Below are 20,136 nucleotides of genomic sequence, written 5' to 3' on the forward strand. Positions count from 1 at the left end.
ATAAATGACAGGAATGCACCAGTTCAAGGAGCAAGTCAGAAAAGCCAAAATCCCATGATACAAGAGCTGGTGTGATGCTCGAACACCTCAAAGTGTTTATAAAATTACTATGTGCTCCCCCGCTAAACGTAAGCAGAAGCAAGAAATAAAGGAAGGAATCTTTAACATAAATTTTGAGCAAGTATAAGCTTTACTAGGAATGAAACTATAAAATCTCAAGTAGAAAAATTCTGCGTTGTTTATATTCGAATGAAGGACCCTTTCTATCATTGTTCATAGAACAAATTTCATTATTGTCTCTATAAGTTTCTGTTAAATTTTAAAATAAATTTTTTTTTACTATCTGTGTGATTTTTTTTTCTTCTTTTTCATTTATTATCGCAGAAAAAAAGACACGAAGCAATTGATATATAATTTTTCCCTCAAGTGTATCGCATTACAAAATACCTACATTTAATTTTCATCAGTAATTTTATTTTTCTTACTTTAGTCCTCTCACGAACCACCCCTTACCCTTTGACCTCTGAGCATGAGAGCCTCACTTATTTTCTAAATCTAAAGCTACTTGCGAATAGCCCTTTTAGTATCCGCTGGCAAATGGTTACAAGTTAGGGAAAGTTATTTCTTGTCGATTCTTCCTCATAAAACGTTTTCTTCCTCTAATAATATTCCAAGTAACTTCTTTGAAAACATTTAACGTCTTGTTTCGGTTATTCCACTGAACTGTTAGTGGTACAAAATATTTTCTGTGGAAGATAGGTGCGTGAGAACTATCACTTTTTTTTTAATGTAACCTTTACTCAAGTCGCCGTTTTTAACATATAGACATAAACGCAAAGTTTTAGAATTTCGTCGTTTGTTGCACAAGACCACTAATAACGTCAGAAAATAAAGGTATAGTCTGACCACAGATTGTATGGAAAAACAAACATCCGTTTTACAGCCGGAAATGAACAAATCTATTATTTTTAGCGATGTCAGCTTTTGCAGAAGCAGAGTCTCATTCAAATGAGCGGAATACACGCATCAAATTTTTACTTTTCTCCCTCATTCAGATAGATTCGTCTCATCTGGACGTTTGAAAATTCCATACAATACGTGGTTGAACAGTAATAGTACTGCTCAAGATGTTGAACAGCTTTAACTTCAGCTTTACTTCAAATTTTAAATATTGGTTTTAGCCTTATTTTTTCCCGCAAAACTGCAGTTCGGCAACTATAGTTATTTTGCTTTCTGCATTTTATCTTCCACTTCGTGTTTCCCAATACAGAAAGGATGAACTTTGAATAGAGCGGGTTGAAAACATTAAATAAACTAAATAAGGAAAAACCAGAATTGTAAAAGTAGCGTTTTCAGCTCTTGTATACATGAAGTCCAATAATAATAACAATAATAATAATAATAATATGCTGTTGCATGTAGAAACTGCTTCTCAAACATAGAGTAAAGAAATATACATAGAGAGGCCCCGTCTATGGTAAAGAGGAGATGAAATTGAAGCCGGAATTATGGGATACAGAGGTGCAATGATGAGCGGGGTTGTGATAACATGATCGCTTCACGAGAATAGTTTTTACCAATCTCGCAAAGGGACCGTATAAAGTAGTTGGCAGATTGGTTTGCATTTTGATTCATGTTTTAATGCAATATCGAAAACGTGAATCATAAACTTGCAACGATATCTAAGTTTAAATTAACAACCAATTGAGATTCAGTTATGGAGTGTTTTGAATCAAAATGTATCTCAAGAAGCTAAGGATCTTGGGATACAGCGGTGCAACTTCCGGCTTCAATTTCTTAGTATAGCGGGGTCTCTCTATGTAATTTCTTTACTCTATGTTCTCAAATTGAAAATATGATTATCTGTATAAACAATTTAATCCTTCTCGTATGCTTATAATGAATGTTGCTTGATAATTACATAAGTTATTTATGTTATTTCAATATTTTGTCAGAATTGCTTCTATTTTTCATGTACTATTTTTTTGTTTATAGTCCAGAAAGAAAAAATAAATAAAAATAAGTATACTTTGATAAGGAAAGTGACTTTATTTTTTCCAACCAGGAGACCAACTTAGAATCACGAAAATTATAGAAAACGTTCACAGGCATCGAAAGTTTGGGAAACACGGTTCTGCAGAAAAAAAAAAAAACTTCGCAATTAGGTCTGTCATTTCACAGTTTTCGGAAGTGGGAGAAGGGGCGAAGAGGGGGGTACATACTCAATGTGTTTTACAGAAAAAGCCCAAAATTACTTGCAAAATGCGCATTTACACTAAGTTTTTGAAATGGTTCGGGGTCAATTACCCCCAAACCTCCTCCGATCGCCCAAATGTCGGTCCTATTTGCGATACAAAGTAATGATAAGAAAACAGTGTTGAAAGCAAATTCGCAAGGAGAAAAAAACTGCAGACACGTGTTTTGGAGTTTTTAGGAAAGCATGGGTTACAGGGACAAAAACTTTTTGTCGGATAACTTATCGTCTAAAAGCTCACTCCTTTCCGTGTTGTAAAAAATAGTTACTTGAAACCCCAAAACACATACCTGCAAATTTTTACAAATTTGTGCTTTTAATACTCTTTTTCTTACCTTTATTGTTTTAAGTTATCAATATTATGATTATTTAGTTCTTCATGGTCCGCATTATAACCTATAATTTAGCACATTTTCAAATTCATGCTCAGTTTTTCAGCCCCTACTTTAGTCAAAGAAGTGCAAAAACTGTTGATCTTTGAATTTCCCCAGGGTTCTATAGTCCTTGTTCTCTTGCAGTGTTGCAGACGAAATTGGAAAAGTTAAATCTTTCCTCCCAAATCGACTTCGACGCGAGCGATGATGAAGAGGAAATTGATCTGACGTCTGTCGATACGCGGCAACCGGCACTCGAAACAGAAAGATCTTTCGTGGAGAGGGTGGAATTGCGCCCACCTCGAATTCTCACCCCGCGACAAGAAAATGGGGAAGCCCGGATGAATAACGGAAGGCCGCCTTTAGTGAGTACATATTTGTAAAATGAAAGCAGTTTTTTTTTGTTAAAGTAACGGAAGCTATAAAATTTGAAATGTAAAAACATCATCACGAATTTTTTTGATCAGTTGTAAATATTGCGATAAATGTGTAGCACAATATAAGGATGCAAGGCCCCTATATATATGAGCCGGCGCATCAGCTTAAAATCAGCCATTTTGGATCGGAGCGCGTGTTTGAGTGGTTGTTTTTTTCTGGCGAGTTATCGCGTTATGTGATTGTTCACTGCGAGCGAATATTAGCGGAAAGTGACATGTTTATTAAATAAAATATTATTCTCTGCAATTTTGGCAAAGCCCTTAATTTGGCTGTGGTAACCCTAGCAGCGTAACAATGAAAAATCCGATCAAAAATGGCTAATCTTAAGCTGATGAGTGGACCTAATTATAGATCGGCGCTACAAGAATGTAATATTCTGATATAGGGTCATATTCAACTCGATTGTGTTCGGCTCGATTGAATTCTATGTGCCAGTAGCGTAGCGAAAATTTTCCAGTGAATGGGGCAAAGCAGTTGGTAAACTGAATTAAATTGAACTGAAAATAATCGAGTTGAATTTGCCCCATTGTCCGCGCCTCAGCATTTTTGTCATCGGCCGGGTTTCGAGGACTAGATTGCAATGTATTTTCTGAAGTATATAGAGTCGTTTGAAAGCTAGATACAGGGTTCATTTTCCTCATACTTTTCCTACTTTTTCCTACTTAGTTAGGAATTGTCCTACTTTTCAGCAAAAAACTCCTACTTTTCCTAGTTTTCAGCAAAAAATTCTCACTTCTATTTTTTAGCATTATTTTCCTTTAGAATTTAACTTGAAATTCCTTCAAAAGACTATTAAATTGATGTGATTTCAAAAAATTTGCATTCAGAAAGTAAAAATTTGTTAATTGTAAATTGTTTATATATAATATTAAATTTATTTCACAAAGTTATACATGCCTGCAATTTCTTCTGAATTCTACTGCTTGTGTTAAGAAAAAACTTTAGTTTTTAAAAAGTATATAATAAAAAAATCCATCTATATAAGTACAAACTTTTTATAATTATACTTGATTATGTATGTTATTTTTTTTTTTTTTTTTTTTTTTTGCTGGCATGTAATGTTAGTTATTATATTTGAATTTCAGTTTGAACTATAGTCAAAAAAAATTGAATCCTCCCCCACCTTTTTTTTTTTCTGTCACATTTGCGTAAAATTCAAGAGTTTTGTAAAATAGATATAATTTTCAGTATGGAAGAATGAAGTTCAGTTAAATCAGAGAAATAAAACTTTTTGGAACAAACATTGTCTGATGCAGAAAAATCCAAGATTTTTATAGATATATTTAAATATATATATTTTTTTTAATTTTTCTTCTTCACATTGTTGGATTTATGCCGAAATATTGGTTAAAATTGGAATAAACTAACAATTAATAGTTAATTAATTGATTTGATAATAGACTATTGCATTGTAATCGGATCTGAGGTCGCATGCCAAATTTCGAAAGAATCTGATCGCAGGAAGTGGGCGAAATTTGAGTTGCAAGATTCCGTTACAAGATACATACATACATGTAAAGTTAATAAAAGTGTGTTAATAAAAAGAGACATTTGGGTATGAAAAAATTGCAGTTATGTCCCAAATTTGCGGGATAAAGAAATTTTTGGAAAACCACAGTGACCTCCCACTGGGGCACTCTTGGTTTAGCTGCACAATAGCATTTTTTGATTAAATTAATTATAGAGGATGATATCGATAACACATAAAAAGTCTTTAAAAACATCTCAAAGTATTCATCCATTTTTTGGTTCAAGTATTTATTCTTAATCAGGGGTGTCCACCTAGAGGAGTCATGGCGCAGATTGTGTCGTTGATTTTTTTTTTTTTTTTTTTGGGGGGGGGGGGCGGGGATGTATGTTTTAAGGGGTATATGTTTTTGGGGGGCTTCCTATGTAAGGTTTTTTTTTGTGATATTTAGGATGGTGCGCCCTTAATTTTGCAGGGGGGCACCCATGTCTTATTTGTTCTTGCTCAATGATGTAACTTTACATATTTGTTCGTATTATGTTCAAGATACTGCCTGATAACCTGTAATGCTGGATAATAATGTTTTTCATATCAAATTCTACCGGTAATACGTAAACTGCTTTGAAACAATAAACTCAAATTTCCTATTACAGTGGACAAACTATGTTTCTTCTTCTTCTTTTTTTTTTTAAATAAATTACTTGCATGCTTTTAGCTAGCATTTTAGAAGTGTTTAGTTAAAATTACATATTAGTATTTAGAAAAGGAAATTTACAATTTAAAATTAATAAAAATTTCATTTAAAAGAATAATTTTAGAGGAAATGTAACTGAGCTCTAGGATAAGGCATTCAACTAAGGATGTAGCCTTTAAAAATAATAAATTAAAATAGCAAAGCCTTATGTATTAACAGCTCTAAAACGTTACAAGTTTCCGGGGTCAACACTCTAATATTGTTTCGACATACGTATTGTACATGTCTTTTGATTCCATGCTAATGAATGTTTTATTAGAATTTTTAAAAATGGTAAAATTAAAATAACAAAGCTTTATGCACCAACAGCTCTAAAAAGTTGTAAGTTTTACTTATAATTTGAAATTTCTGCAGTCAACAATCTAATATTGCTTCTACATCAGTATTGTACACATTTTTTGATTTCATGCTTACGAATGATATTTTGAAGAAAAAAAAAAAACTTCAAAGAAATGTAATTTTCAATAACTCGAATAAGAAGTTGAGTTGACCTAAAAAAGTGCATATAGTAATCCAGTTAAGTATAATTATGTTTGTATTTTGTTTGTTTGTTCATTTATTTATATATTTTGCATGTAAGATATGTACTGGTAAGTTAAAAATATGAAAGGAAGTTTTTCATGAAAAATATTGTTCAATTACTTTTTAATTGTTTTGAAAATTTCCTATTTTTGCATTAAAATACTGGTCCTACATTTTCCTACTTTTCGGTAAAAGTGTCCTACTTTTCCTACTTTTTTGCCCAAATATCTTACTTTTCCTACTTTTTGACCTTCAAAATGCGCTATGACCCCTGTACATATCTCCTAATTCAATTTAAAAGAGCATCGCAGACTGTGTGTTGTTTGCTGCTTGTAAAATAAACTGAATTTTCTGGAAAAAAAATTCACCTTACAAAACGTAATTTGTGTAAGTTTAGTACATACATGAAAGTATACTTTAAAAAATTGTTTTTGATGAAATAAAATGTGCACATTTTGAGACGACCCTGTTAGAAATATTCAGTCAGAGAATAAATACTTAGTAAATTTAACTGCTCGTTTTTCTCAAACCTTGTTTTTGAAGTGATAACTTCTTATGGGAGGGTAAACCGATTTGTGACATAAAGCGCGTAACGGGGTAAATGTAATTATGGTATAGAATGCTAGGAACGCAGGATATGCGTAGCCACGGTGGCTCGACAGGAAGACGCGGGCATCGGGATCCAGTGGGCGGAGGTTCGAGTCAGCCATTAGGCAAATCTCGAGGGTACTTTTCGGAGGAAATCCTAAACGTTGCTAAAAATGATTCGTAAGAAAACAATCTATAGACGTATCATTGTCATAATTTTCTTTTAAATTAACCAATAATCCTTATATATTATTTCTGAAGCCTGTTTTTTGTTCCTACGCGAGATCTTCCTTATTTTTTGATCGATTTCTTTGATTTACCCCTCTTTTTAAAGCTTAGCGTGCAGGCTAATGACGAAAAATACACCCACGTTCTAAAAATTTTCTGTTTCTTTTTTGTTAAAAAAACCTGTTTTAAAGCACCATACTGAGTTTGTAGGTTCATTTTATAAGTTTAACTTGCACTGTGACTGAATGGCTCGATCGGCAGATCGTTCGACTGGTAAGCAGAAGAATGAGTGTTCAGGCCCATTCCGGACAATCTGTATCTTAAAACCAGGTTAATCACGCATTATATGAACACTTAAAATACAATAAATAACATAAGTCATGCAATAAAATAAATGAGATTGGAATGCTCCTTGCTGTTACGAAAACTTGATGCAACCTGTAGCTAAATTATTTCTTAAGTGTAAGGATTGTTTTTTTCTCTTTTGTTTTTGAAACTTAGGGCTCCGATTAGAAAACTAAAGCATAATATAAGCGAAAATATAAGTATCAGGTTTAAGATTTTAGAATACAATAAAATAATTTTTCTTCAGAAAAAAAATCGTATACTGAAATGTAGATTCTTCTGATGACAGTTTTTGATCCTTTGTACAAATAAAATAATTACTACCCCAAATTGAAATTACGCTTTTCATTTAATTAACCTAGGATTATTTATTAGAATACGAAGCAAAACATTAAAATTACAAACATCTCGATGGATAAAATATTATTATTTTTTCTCTTTCGGAAAAAGCAAATAGCCAGTCACATTTTTACTACATTCGAAAAGCTACGCTTAAAAAACGAACTTAGTTCAACTGATTTTGTATTAGCTTTGCGTTTAAATGAGAAACACGTGCTGCCATCTGAGCCATAACAGTTCAAGCAGCCTACGATAACAAAACTTGTATACATTTTCAAAAATAAAAACACTTCTCTTCAATATCTTAGCTCAAATATTATTTCTGTGGATTATTTTTCTGTCGGTATGCGAGATCTTTCTTCTTTCTTGAAGAAATTCTCCCCCTCATATTAAAGCTTACCGGTCCGGCTATGACGAAAAATGGACCTACGGTCTAAAAATCAATTTTTCGGAAATGTCCCTTACTGCTGCAAAACCTTAATCGAAGGGTATTCTTTCTTTTTAGCAATAGAGTTTGTTTGAGCGCGCTAATCTCGGGAACTACTGGTTTGAATTGAAATATTCTTTTTCTGTTGAATAGTCCATTCATTGAGGAAGGCTATAGGCTATATAACATTACGCTATGACTAATAGGAGTGGAGCAGCAATAAAAAATTTTATGAAAACGAAAAAAATTACATTTTAATATAAAATGTTTGGAATGCAGAATATGATTAGCCATGGTGGCTCGATCTGAAAGTGTGGTCGTTGCGATGCAGTGGGTGTAGGTTCGAGTCAGATATGAGGCAAATCTTGAGAGTACTTTTCAGAGACAATCCTAAACGATGCTAAAAATGGTTCGTAAAAAAAATATTATATACGTCTCATTGTCTTATTTTTCTTAATAATTAACTAATAACATGAAGCTGAAGAGTTTGTTTGTTTGAACTAGAGACGTACCGAGTACTCGGTAACTACTCGGTACTCGGCATACTCGGCCAATTTGCCGAGTACTCGGTACTCGGCCAAATTTTGATCAGATACTCGGCCAATACCGAGTAGTTGCAAAAAATTGAATATTGTCCAAGACATATTAAAATTTATAAAAAAGCGCAAGCATATTTAATATTCTGCAATCATTTACAAGTCAATTTTAAATTTTGAGAATAATGAAGTTTTTAATGCTTTAATGGAATAAATCTTTATTTTAATGTCCCCCCAAAGTTAATAAAACTTATTTATTAAAAATTGTGCAAAAAAGGTAAGTGTAGAAAATATAGAATTTTTACATAAACAATAGATTTTTGCTACAAATAAAAATTAGTTATAAGAAATATAAAAAATCTTTTGCTTAAAAAAGGGAAATAAAACAACGTTAAAAGCATAGTGCAGGAACACTGCAGACACATGTTTTGGCGTTACAGGAAATTCCTTTTTCAATGCACAAAATGCGAGCTTGTAGATTTAAAGGCATCCAACAAAAGTCAGATTTTTTTGCCGAATGTCTTTACATTCTTCAGCTCACATTTTATGCACTTATAAAGACGTTCCTTTGTAGCGCAGAAACACGTGTTTGCAGTGTTCCTGCACATTTGCTTTATTTGCTTTTAAAAATTATTTATGTTTGGCGGACTAGAACTAAAATAGATTGGTATAGTTTGTCTTAATTCCAACGTTAATCAATCATACCTTTTATTTATTTATTTTTAATTTTAAAAATAATTTTTTTGTAAAATTTTTGATCTAAACAAAATTTTTTAAATAATGTGAAATTAAATTTCAGCAGGAATTTAGTTTTAAAAACTTTTATATGGACAAAGAGGTCTATACAACTATTCCAATATGCTCCAAAATTGATCACATGTTTGTCAGTGGTTCTTCTTAAAACATAATTGGTACTTGTTAACTCGGCCGAGTAGTGAAATGCCGAGTACTCGGTAACTCGGTACTCGGCCGAGTAGTGAAAGGCTGAGTACTCGGTACTCGGCTACTCGGCCTAAGTGCTACTCGGTACGTCTCTAGTTTGAACGTACTAATCTCAGGAACTACTGGCTGGAATTGAAATATTATTTTTGTGTTGAGTAGTCCATTTATTGAGGAAGGCTATAGGCTATTTTTTGAGTGATAACTTCTTATGGGAGGGTAAACCGATTTGTGACATAACGCGCGTAACGGCGCAACTCTCGTCTGGCATTCCTTTCGCTCGCGCATACGACAGAAGCGTCCACGGTCGGGGAAATTTTGCTTCTTTACTCTTTGGGTCAGCTTTAAGCGGTAAGTGATAGTAGAAAAAGTAATGAAACTAACAGAAGATGAGGGGGGGGGGAGGGGGAGGAGATCGTCGCAACATAACGCAATCTCCTAACGAAAGGTGAGTGTAATAATACAATATAATACCAATGACATTGTAAACAATATCTGTTCAAAATAGCATTTAATCTTTAAATTTATTTTCAAAACAAAAACATTTTTGCGATTAGTCATGCTAAAAATATCTTGCTTTATTTAGGGTTTTGAACTGTGACAAGGTGTACATATTTTAAACGAACTTCATCCCCGCAGACTCCGTAACGTGGGGGTTGGGGGACGGCCGAGAAAGCAAAAAATAATAAATAAACATTTAATTTGTGCATCACAGAATAAAATCTAAACTGACTTTAACTTTAAAACAATCACTCGTTAAAAAGTTAGTTATTTGGAAGGGGGGTATTCAATAAAGTGTGCGGTTAAGGTCCCTGGTGATTTTTGCAGGGGGGGGGGGGGCAAAAATGATGTTACTAAAATTATTCCATCTTTTAAAGGTATTGTGCAATTAAAGCGTCAAAATACAAGAGCAACAGTCGTAGCAGTTTATCAGAATGATCTTGATTGCATAAATGTTGTCACTCCAAAAATAGGATTACATGTTAATAATGCTACAAGCTTTAATACGTCTACACAAAACGATACTGGTGAAATTTGTCTCAATGAAGCAAAGAAACAAATTATCAATGCCAACATATATATATCTCCAAACAAAGGTTTTTCAAGTAATATACAATTTATTCATAAGCAGCTCTTAAATTATACACAAGAAGGTTCTGCTTTAGTTAATAAAGATTATTATGCAATTCCTTTAATTTTAACCGGAGATTTTAATGTTAATTTTGCTTCTGATCGAGCTAAAAATTGACTATCGTTTCTACAATCCTAATTAGAATTACAAATGATTAATAAGCTAGAAGAAGTCACTGGAAGTCACGGAACTGTACTTGATGCAGTCTTTGCAAGATTTTTAGATAATACAATGCAAAAATTTCGTCGCTTATTATAACTACCCTAAGACAATTGTTACTTTCATGGGATTAAATAATGACAATACTTTAATCCTATGAAAGTTATCACTTCTGCCGAACGTCCCGTGCCGCACAATTTTTTTTACATCTTATGAAATAAATTAGATTAGATTAGATTCTCTACCACTAATATCGATTAATCATTCATCATCACATTTGCATTTCTTTTTAAACGAGTTGCCACTCAGCCTTGCTATGATACACGGAACACTTATGTGTTTCGTGCTTAGTATTCTGAAAAAGTACCCTTCACATTTTAAAGCACTTAGTGGAGATGAAAAATAATCAGAGTTTGTATTTTTGATCAATCACAAATTGCTTATTGCTTTCATTTGACTGTTTTGATGTCCTATGGTTTTATTCCCCCCCACCCCCCGCCTCCCTCTGCGGCACCACCGTCGACCGGCCGTCTCACGATGCTGCTCTTCTAGCGAAGTTGCGTCACTTACTTGCCTACCTTTGCACATACACCTACACACACAAACACCTACACACACAAACACATACACACACAAACACCTACACACACAAACACATACACACACACCTACACATACACACAACTACCCACACATACACATATCCCCCCCATACAAACACACATACACACAGCTACCCACACAAACACACATGCCTACACACACATACACATATCCCCCACACACAAACACACACGCCTACATACACTAACTCGTGATTGCGAAAAACATAATTTGAATTCAAGATGTCAAAGTTCATATTATTTTTTTGTGTGTGTGTGTGTGTTATAGTGCACTGGTACACTTTCAGAATGAATAGGCATTCCGAGATTGTTAAAAAGCTTGTTAAGTATTGCTGTTGTCCTCTTCCAGCAATGCTAGCAATTTGGGGTGTCTGCTTCACTTTTCCAACTGGTATGAAGTCCGACTTCCACAATGCACACATGACATAAGAACCCGTTTATAGAGTAGGCAACCATTAACAACACAATCACACAAAGAAATGACCGGACAGGAGAGAGAAAGCACATCCATGACCGAGCCGGGATTCAAACACAGCACCTCTTCATCCGCAGTCAAACTTCTTTGACCGCTTAGATAAGGCGGCCGACCTTGTCTAATGGTTTGCACTTTTCTTTTACTAGTGAGTCACCCCCCCCCCCCACCACCAAAAAAAAAAAAAAAAAAAGTTTTGAATTGTACATTTAGAGCAATTTCCGACTACTTTGTTGAATAAAAATATGCTAATTGAGCTATACAGCAGTAACTAAGGTATTTCTTTTCACTTGACTGTTTTAGTTTTATTTTTGAAAATTCATCAACTAAAAATAAAGGTTTGCTATTTAAAAAATAATAAACTAACTAGAGATTTTTCACTCGTGCACATTTAATATGAATTGCGTTTTTATTGTTAGTTCTTCCTGAAAAAACATTGCAACTTTTAAAAAATAAATCAGTTTTTCAATTAATATAACTGGAAAAGAAAAAAAGAAATGCATTTTATTTGACAATGTGTTTGACTCTCTACAGATATTCTCCAAAATCTTTCTCCAATATTGCATTTTGTTTTCTTATTTCAACGACCTTTCATACCTTCTTTTAAAGGAATTCTCTTAATGCTACAGATTGACGTAAATAGTTATTCTTTTTATACTCAGTGAATTAGCGTTTTATTTACGTTAACTTACGTCATCTTTAAAAAGTATAGCAATCATACATGAAATAAACTGTCTGCGTTTTTTGATAATTCCTCATCAGGCTAAATAATGTAATGTAGTTGTTCTTTGGTGATATAAATAAATTCAATTTCTGTATTTTCGAATAAAGAAGCAAAACAAACTTTTTTTCTTCACAAAATTCGTAAAGAGCTTTGACCTACTTAGAAAACAAAAGTAATGTGAGTCGTAAAATACCTCGTGCACAACGTTGTACTATTTATACTTATGTTCCAGTTATGAAGTCTAACTTGTACACTTCCCAGAAATAGTCCTTTGAGGCGTCAGTTGGAATTAGAGAAATAATCAAAACAAGTACTATTTCATCATTATCTCGGTGTGTGGTGCCTATATTTATCTTTTAAGGACGTGTATTTTATAATATTGAGGTGAAACATTTCGTGGTTCTGTTTTTTGCATAAAAAATGAAAACATTTTTTTCTTTTTAAATTAAAGCATAATAAAAGCATTAAATACAGTCTTAAGAATTACGATGTGAATGTTTTCTTTGATGTAGAATTTTCTGGGATAGGTTCAGAAAAATGCAGATAGGTTTTGAAGTATCAGAGCAAAACCAAAGCTTTGATGTTCGCACTTCATTTGCAAAATAAAAAAGTTTTTTTTTTTTTTTTTTTTTTTTTTTTTTTTTTTTTTTGAGCAATCACGATTGCTAATTGTTTTCACGTGACCGTCCTTGATGTTTGGTTCCTTTTTCAACTCCACCGTCCTCTGCAGGCGCGACTCCTCCCGGTAGCCGCTTCTCCTGGTCGGTGGTGTCCATGTCCTACGCGCACGCACACTCATATCCATACACATTCACACACATACACACTTACGCACTTTTACACGCACACACACACGCACTTTTACACGCACACACACACGCACTTTTACACACATACACACACGCCAACGTGCATACACGCAGGTCTACACACACACACAAGCATACACATACACAACTGTACACACGTAACCGCCCAAGAGGAGGGCAGGAGCCGTTTCTAGAAACAAGTGAGTAGGGTAGTAACCAATAAGTAGGGTCCTGTCACGTCTTGTGATTGCGAAAAACATGATTTGAATTAAAAATTTCAGAATTCAAATTAATTATAAACTTAAAACAGTTTTTTATAGTTTTTTTTTTTTTGTGTGTGTGTAATTATCCGTCTCGAACGTAGAAAGAATGCAAGAGAGGTAAAATATAATACAATTGCGACCACGCAAGTAAAAGAAAATGTTACCAATGTATAAAAGGATAATAAACAATGATGCACCAACTGCAACTTAAACTGTCTCTTATTATATTCAAGTATTTTCAGCAGTGAATTAAATTGCCTTACTTTAGAGCGCGATTAATAAGCTAAAATGTTTTAGTAGAAGGCAAAAAAAAGAAAAAAAACTTTTTTCCATTGTTGACAGTTTAAAAAAAGAAGTAAAGAAACCTCTTCCATACGCCATTTAGGAAGAAATTAACTGTATAAACCTCAAATGTTTTTTTTCTCCCCCCCCCTTCCTTTTTTTAAATTTCTCCTTCTTCTTTTCTTTATTTAGAAGACTTTTACAGTCACCAGGTTTTGTCGGCTGGCCCATAATATTAGACATAAGTCTCAAAAATATTAAAAAATAACTAAAGCTTTAAAAAAATTTTTAGCCACCAAAAGTTATTTTAAGCAGCTAATATATTTAACAGAAACTTAAATAACCACACCTAATAGTTGAATTGCTATCAGACATTAATATTTTTACTTTTATAAGATTATAATTAATTCTAAAAAATGAAGAAAACTACGCCAAAAGCGGTATTGTTAACAATTTAAATAGCTTCGCATTTTCATTAAAATGACACTTCTATTTCAATCTTCAAAAATGATATCTTTAACTTTTTTCTGTGCTCGGCCGTAACCAATTTACCATTGGGGTAATGATAATAATAGCTTTGTTGACAATTATTTGTAAATTTGATCTTTCTGAAGCTTGAAAAAATAAGTTTGGGAATACATTTCATATTACCATAAGGCGTGCAGTGTATTGTAGAATGCGAATTTTAGAGTTAAATCGTAAGATTCATTTCCCTAAATACTAGTTCAGGATTCCGAGATTATTAAAAATTTAGCAATTGTACGAATTGGTGATACCGCTTATTAAAGTAATTATACTTTTAGTGAGTCGCCTGAAGAGGGGGAGGGTCATGATTTATGGAAAATTTAATGCTGTGTAGAAATGCAAATTTTCAAATGCAAATACGTATAATTAAATATGATACATTTTCTCTACATATTAAAAAAAAGTAAGGTCAAAGAAATTGTGAAAAAAAAAAGTCTGTGGCGAGTCTGTATCCAGGAGACCCCATAGCACCTACAGACAAGAAATTTTGTACAAAATTACTTCGAGCCCCGGGGATTTGCACCTGAAGTTTTGTTTTTTAAAATTTCGAATTAGATATTCGTAATTAACTTTTTAAGCTCAAATTTAACGTAAATTGCCTAGTGAGGGGATGAAAGAATTTCCACACCCCTTAACATTCTATGTCGTTCGGAAGAGATTTTGTTTCTACATCAAATAAAGCTTGTTCCAATTTTCTCAATAGAACAGCAGGTATAAGGGTTTCTATTTTAGCAAAACATCCTAGGCTGAACTCAATTCAAGCCCGAAGATAAAGAGCTAAATATGGATGCCCCACTTGCCAAATTGATTAACTCCATAAAACAGAAATTCGAGAAAAGTGATGAAGAAGATAGTGTTACCGATAGGAGTGAATAGGCCCTCGTGTTACATTTTCTGCCATTGCAGGATCAGAAATGTCCTGAACCAAAACTTTAATATAAATTCACATGCTAAGCATTGATAAAGCACTACTATTAAAGAAGAAATTAGGATTTTTTTTTAAACTGGAGTTAATCGATTTGGCAATTGAGGCATCCATATATTACTAGCAGGGTTGACCGGATTGGGCCCAATTGGGTTGGACTCAATGGTTTTTTTTTTTGAAAACACCCATTTAAAAAAACCCATTATTTAGCCCACTTTTTTTTTTAATTTTCTGGGAAGTTTTTAAAAAATTAATTAATTTAAATACGTAATAGAATTTTGAACTTTAATAGTATTTCTCAACTCTTAACGGCATTAAAAAAATACTTCAAAGATTTTAAATAAATATATTTAACTTTTTTCTTTAACTGGTCAATACATAACTCAAATTATCTTGACTTAGTCCTGCCACGTCTGATTTTCTCGATATTTGTAGATTGTACGGAGGAAACTACTCAAGCTATAAGGCTTTCATGTGAATTATTTTCTGCAAACCAACATGTCACAAATCTCAATAAACAAGGTATATTTCTTAGAAATTAAAAGGTTTTACAAACGGTCGGACAGAAAACAGAATAGGATGTACAGTATTTTCATTATCTTACAAAAAGTTTAATATTTCTTACTCTGTACACAGAAATAGAAAAAGAGGCAACATAAAATTCAAAGAAATGTCTTGATTAAGCTGGAATTCAGTAAAAAGGGATTTAAACTACTTGACGTTCTACAGTAGTTTTGCGTAACAAAATGAAATACAATAAAGTAAAATGCAAAAAAAATATAGCAATTAAAAACGAACAATAGATTTTATCACTCGAGAAGTAACTTTGACTTAACTGTTGAAAATCATGTAAACTAAAAAATCTGAAACTTCACCATTCTTGGGTTTTGTCGTCTTTTCTACTTTTCTTCAGAAAACGCTGAATTTTCCAGCCTTTTTAACCCCAAGACAATTTTTGTGCTTTGTCCATATACTTACACTACAATACATGCTACAAGCACCCCATTTTCCCTAAAAAAAAGACAAAAAAAACCCACATTTCTTTTAAAAAAACCCAGCTTTAGTTGGGTTTTATTTTAAAAAACCCAAAAAACCCTGGGTTCATGGGCTTTTTTTAAAAAAAACCCGGGTTTTTGCCAACCCTGTTACTAGAGACCACGAATTTGAAAGCGACTTTTGAAACATTCATAACGGAGTTTTGCTATATTCAAGACTCAGGAGGCCCTTAAGCTGTGAAATTTAGCACAAGTTAGTTAGAACCCTTTGAGAGGGGTGCCTTTTGAAGCGTTTCTTTAAAATCAATTTTGTTGTACGTATTCTTATTAAGTTCTTTTTGTCTTCAGGTTGGAGTGGGATTTTAATATTTTCTATGTTCAATGAGTTTTTACCAAAACTCTATTTTCTACGGGAAAGGGAGCTTGATTTTTATTTTCTTCTAGTGGTAACGTATGTGCTAACTAATTCTTATTACCGGGCACTTTAAATCTTCGCGAAAAAAATAAGACTGCGAAGCAATCTTCGAGGGTTGGTGAGCGGCAGAGAGCAGGGGGCGGAGCTCCCTAGCATTTAAAAGAAAAAGGATAACATTTAAAGTCGTTTTTAACCAGTGCTGCGGAGTCGGAGGGAAAATGACAGACTCCCACTCTGAATTTTAGAGCCTTTGACTCCGACTCTTTTAATCCAAAATCATTCCGACTCCGACTCCACGAGTTATGGCACAGTTGTGCACTTTAAGGGAAAATGACCGACTCCAACTTTTGGAGTTTTATTCTTTCGACTCCTGACTCCTCCTCCTTAACCCCAAAATAAGTCAGACTACTACTCCGCAACCCTGGTTTTAACGTTGTGTTAATAATTAACATACTAGTGTAAAGTGTCTTTTGTGTTATATTTAACGTTCAGAGTTATGCTAATAAAAAACTCGAATTTTGTGTCAAGCTAACTCTATGTTGCCTATGAAAGTTATTAATTGAACACTCAATTTCTTCGTTGATGGAACAATTGGGCAAACAAACATAAACTGTCACCAAACCAGATTGTTCTTAACCGTTCGTAATGAAAGTGAATCACCTATAGTTCTGCTCCTGAATTCATATTTTTCGATGGTCATACAGGTAACTAAATTGATATTTGCAAAATTGTCTCAAACAATTTACATTGATAAAGCAGAAGTTCAAAGCTTAATGGGGGAATTATCTTAACATAGAACGCTTGCTGCTTTTTCAAAATCTTTCACCTGATTTCTCGAAACAAAACTATTTTCACCTTGTCAAACATTATCAAATTTAATGTTACTAAAACTAGGTTATTTAACGTCAACGTCGAAAGTACGTGGTGATCACATTAATGTGACTGGACTTACGTCTTTTGCTCGAGTAAGAACTTTTTGCCTTTACATTTTAGATTTCTCTGTATTATTCTAAAACGCAAATCGTGCCGTTTTATTAACGATGATAACTAACTTTCTCCATTTTTTCAATGTTTTGCATGATTCATCAAAGGGTTTCTATGGCAGCGGTATCCAATGTAATGTTGCAGGGTTCACAACGTTTTGAGCGATTCTAGTAACTGATTTAACATCGGATAAAAGCGTTAGAAACAAGTTCAACGAAAAAGGATTGAAATAAAAATTCTATTATATTAAATAATTCAAAAATGGCAATAATGTTCAATTAAAAAATTTGTAAAAAGTCTTTCAATTCAACAGAGCGGCTTCAAAATGTAGTTCAAGTCAACAATTTTTGTAAAATGTTCAGAGCACATACCAACTGTATCTAAACGATCACAAAGTTAGTGCTTTATTTAAATAAAAAACAAAGTTATGATGATTGATTAAAAAATACTTATGGTAAAGTATTTCCAAGCGGCAGAAACTTAAAAAAGAGGAAGAATAAATTCTGAAATAGATGACAAAGAGATAGAAACAGAGAGAAATAAAGAAAGCATTTTCAGAGCGAGCCATCTTTTGAAGTCTTTTTATAATTTCATATTCAATTTATAAACTTAAAAAAGCTTTTTGAGTATTTTTTCTTTGTTTAGTTCTCAGTACTTAAAGCATTGTATATTTCTTAAAAAGCTACTTTCTTCCCTTTCGCATTGCAAAATTACTTTTTAGAATTTTCATTAGTTTTATTTTAAAGTATTAACAAGTGTGTATTCTGTAGCCTGAAAGTTTTAAGTGAATAAATGACAAAATAAAAACAAAATTGTACTTAAATTAATTTCACTCTTTTTCCATTAACTTTTCTTTCGCTTTTGTTCTTCACATTTCCCCTCGATTCTTTTTTTTTAAATTCATTTTAATTTCTTAATTTCGTATTTTAGTTTTTCATTTTTTTTATTTACGGTAATGATATTAACTTAGCGTTTCATAAGCTTTTACAAGTTCTCGAAGCTTTCGAAGTTGTATCACAGTTTTACCCTCAGGTTTAGAACAGGAACAAAATGTTTTGATACACAAAATGCTCTGAAAAAATATGCAACGTTTTCGAAGAAATGCATTTTTAAAAACTTAAAACGATATTAGTAAATACAAATTTTACTTTAATATTGGTCCTAAATTGGATTTTCTGCTATTTGTTTTACAATTGAATCAGTTTTTTTTTTTTTTTTTGAAAGGTGTAAGTCAACATACAGTGTTTATTTATGTCTTTTTAGAAGAAAGTTAACAGCGATTTTTAAAGAGATTTAATTGTGATTTATGGGGATACAAAGGAAGTTATGTAGTGTACACACCATACGTTTTTCTTAATTAAATAGATACGTTAAATTACCTATTGTAGTAAAATCAATAAAACGTATGAATGTAATCAAATTTGATTGATCATATAGATTTAATGTGAAATGTGTTTGGTGAAACCCTCCTCGAAACGAAAGTTTGGTTACGGTCCTACTTCTGATTAAACTAAAAATTCTACTGTGAAGCGATGCTGTACATTTTCATTAATGTTTGATATACAATCTCTAAATTCGAAGAGGAGGGGGGAGAAGGGGGACACCTGTTGGCCCGGGAACGAGTCTGAAGTGGGCCCGAGATATTTTAAATTACTGGTGAAATGTGTGCAGAGACGTAGGGGTAAACAATATGGGGGTCAGGCGGCATAAAATCATTTGTGACGGGCACCAAAATTTCTGTGCACAACCCTAGTCTACATTTATAACCTTCAGTTTAGCTCGAAACAAAACGCACTTGAAGTTTTAATCATATGCCGACAGTTGAAGGGAAAACGCAAAATATCTGCAAAAGTTTTAGAGTAAGATAACTTATTGAGTGTACCTAAAATTCTGAGAATATAATGTGGTTCTGATACGTTGACTGTCGATGGGATGAGGCTTAAACGATTACATTTGCCAAAATGGGGGTGAGAAAAGCTGGTTTGCACTGCTGATACTGGTTATTGGCGTTGTACCAGCAAACGAATTTCTATTCCTGCAATCTCAACCTAAATGATCTCGTTCAAGTTCAAGCTTCTCTTTATTAGAGTTAGACTAGAAATATGAGTGAAATTATTATTTACCATTGAGAAAAAGTCTGCACTTTTTCGCTCAAAAGAATAAATATTTTCAAAATTGAAGCAAAGGCCTCGTATTTATTAAGTCATCGAAAAATTTATTCCATAAAAGAATCCACTAGCTTTATCTTCACAAGTACCACACAGCTAAAGGAAATGAAGTGAAGCGAGATTTAATACAACATTTCCCTCGACTCCAATCAATCAACCTTACCATGAGGTTAAAAGATGGAGATGGATCTGTGTAAGCTTTCGGTGTCTTGCACAATTTCTGCGGGTATTAGGAAACATGTCGCCGATCTTAGAGTTGAACCAAAGCTGTCGATTTATTGCTGGAGACGTACTTAAATCAGAAGTTCACGGTTGTATAGTTTCAGAAGAATGAATGGTTAGTGCCTGAAGAGAATTACTAAATGCTTTTACAGATCCATTTTATATTATTTCCTGTATTAATAAAAAAATAATCAAATAAGTTAGAAATAAATTGCAATATTAAAAG

General features: G+C 33.1%; 1 protein-coding gene across 1 annotated transcript in view; it reads left to right on the forward strand.

The window, feature by feature from the left end:
• LOC129223866 (protein king tubby 1-like) overlaps nt 1-20,136 on the forward strand; it is a 208,549-nt gene that overhangs the window by 149,540 nt on the left and 38,873 nt on the right. The window contains exon 5 of the mRNA XM_054858230.1: nt 2,773-2,993. Within this exon, the coding sequence (XP_054714205.1) occupies nt 2,773-2,993 (221 nt within the window). The remainder of the gene's footprint in view (nt 1-2,772; nt 2,994-20,136) is intronic.

Source organism: Uloborus diversus, chromosome 6 (assembly GCF_026930045.1).
Source record: "Uloborus diversus isolate 005 chromosome 6, Udiv.v.3.1, whole genome shotgun sequence".
Taxonomy (NCBI): Eukaryota; Metazoa; Arthropoda; class Arachnida; order Araneae; family Uloboridae; genus Uloborus; species Uloborus diversus.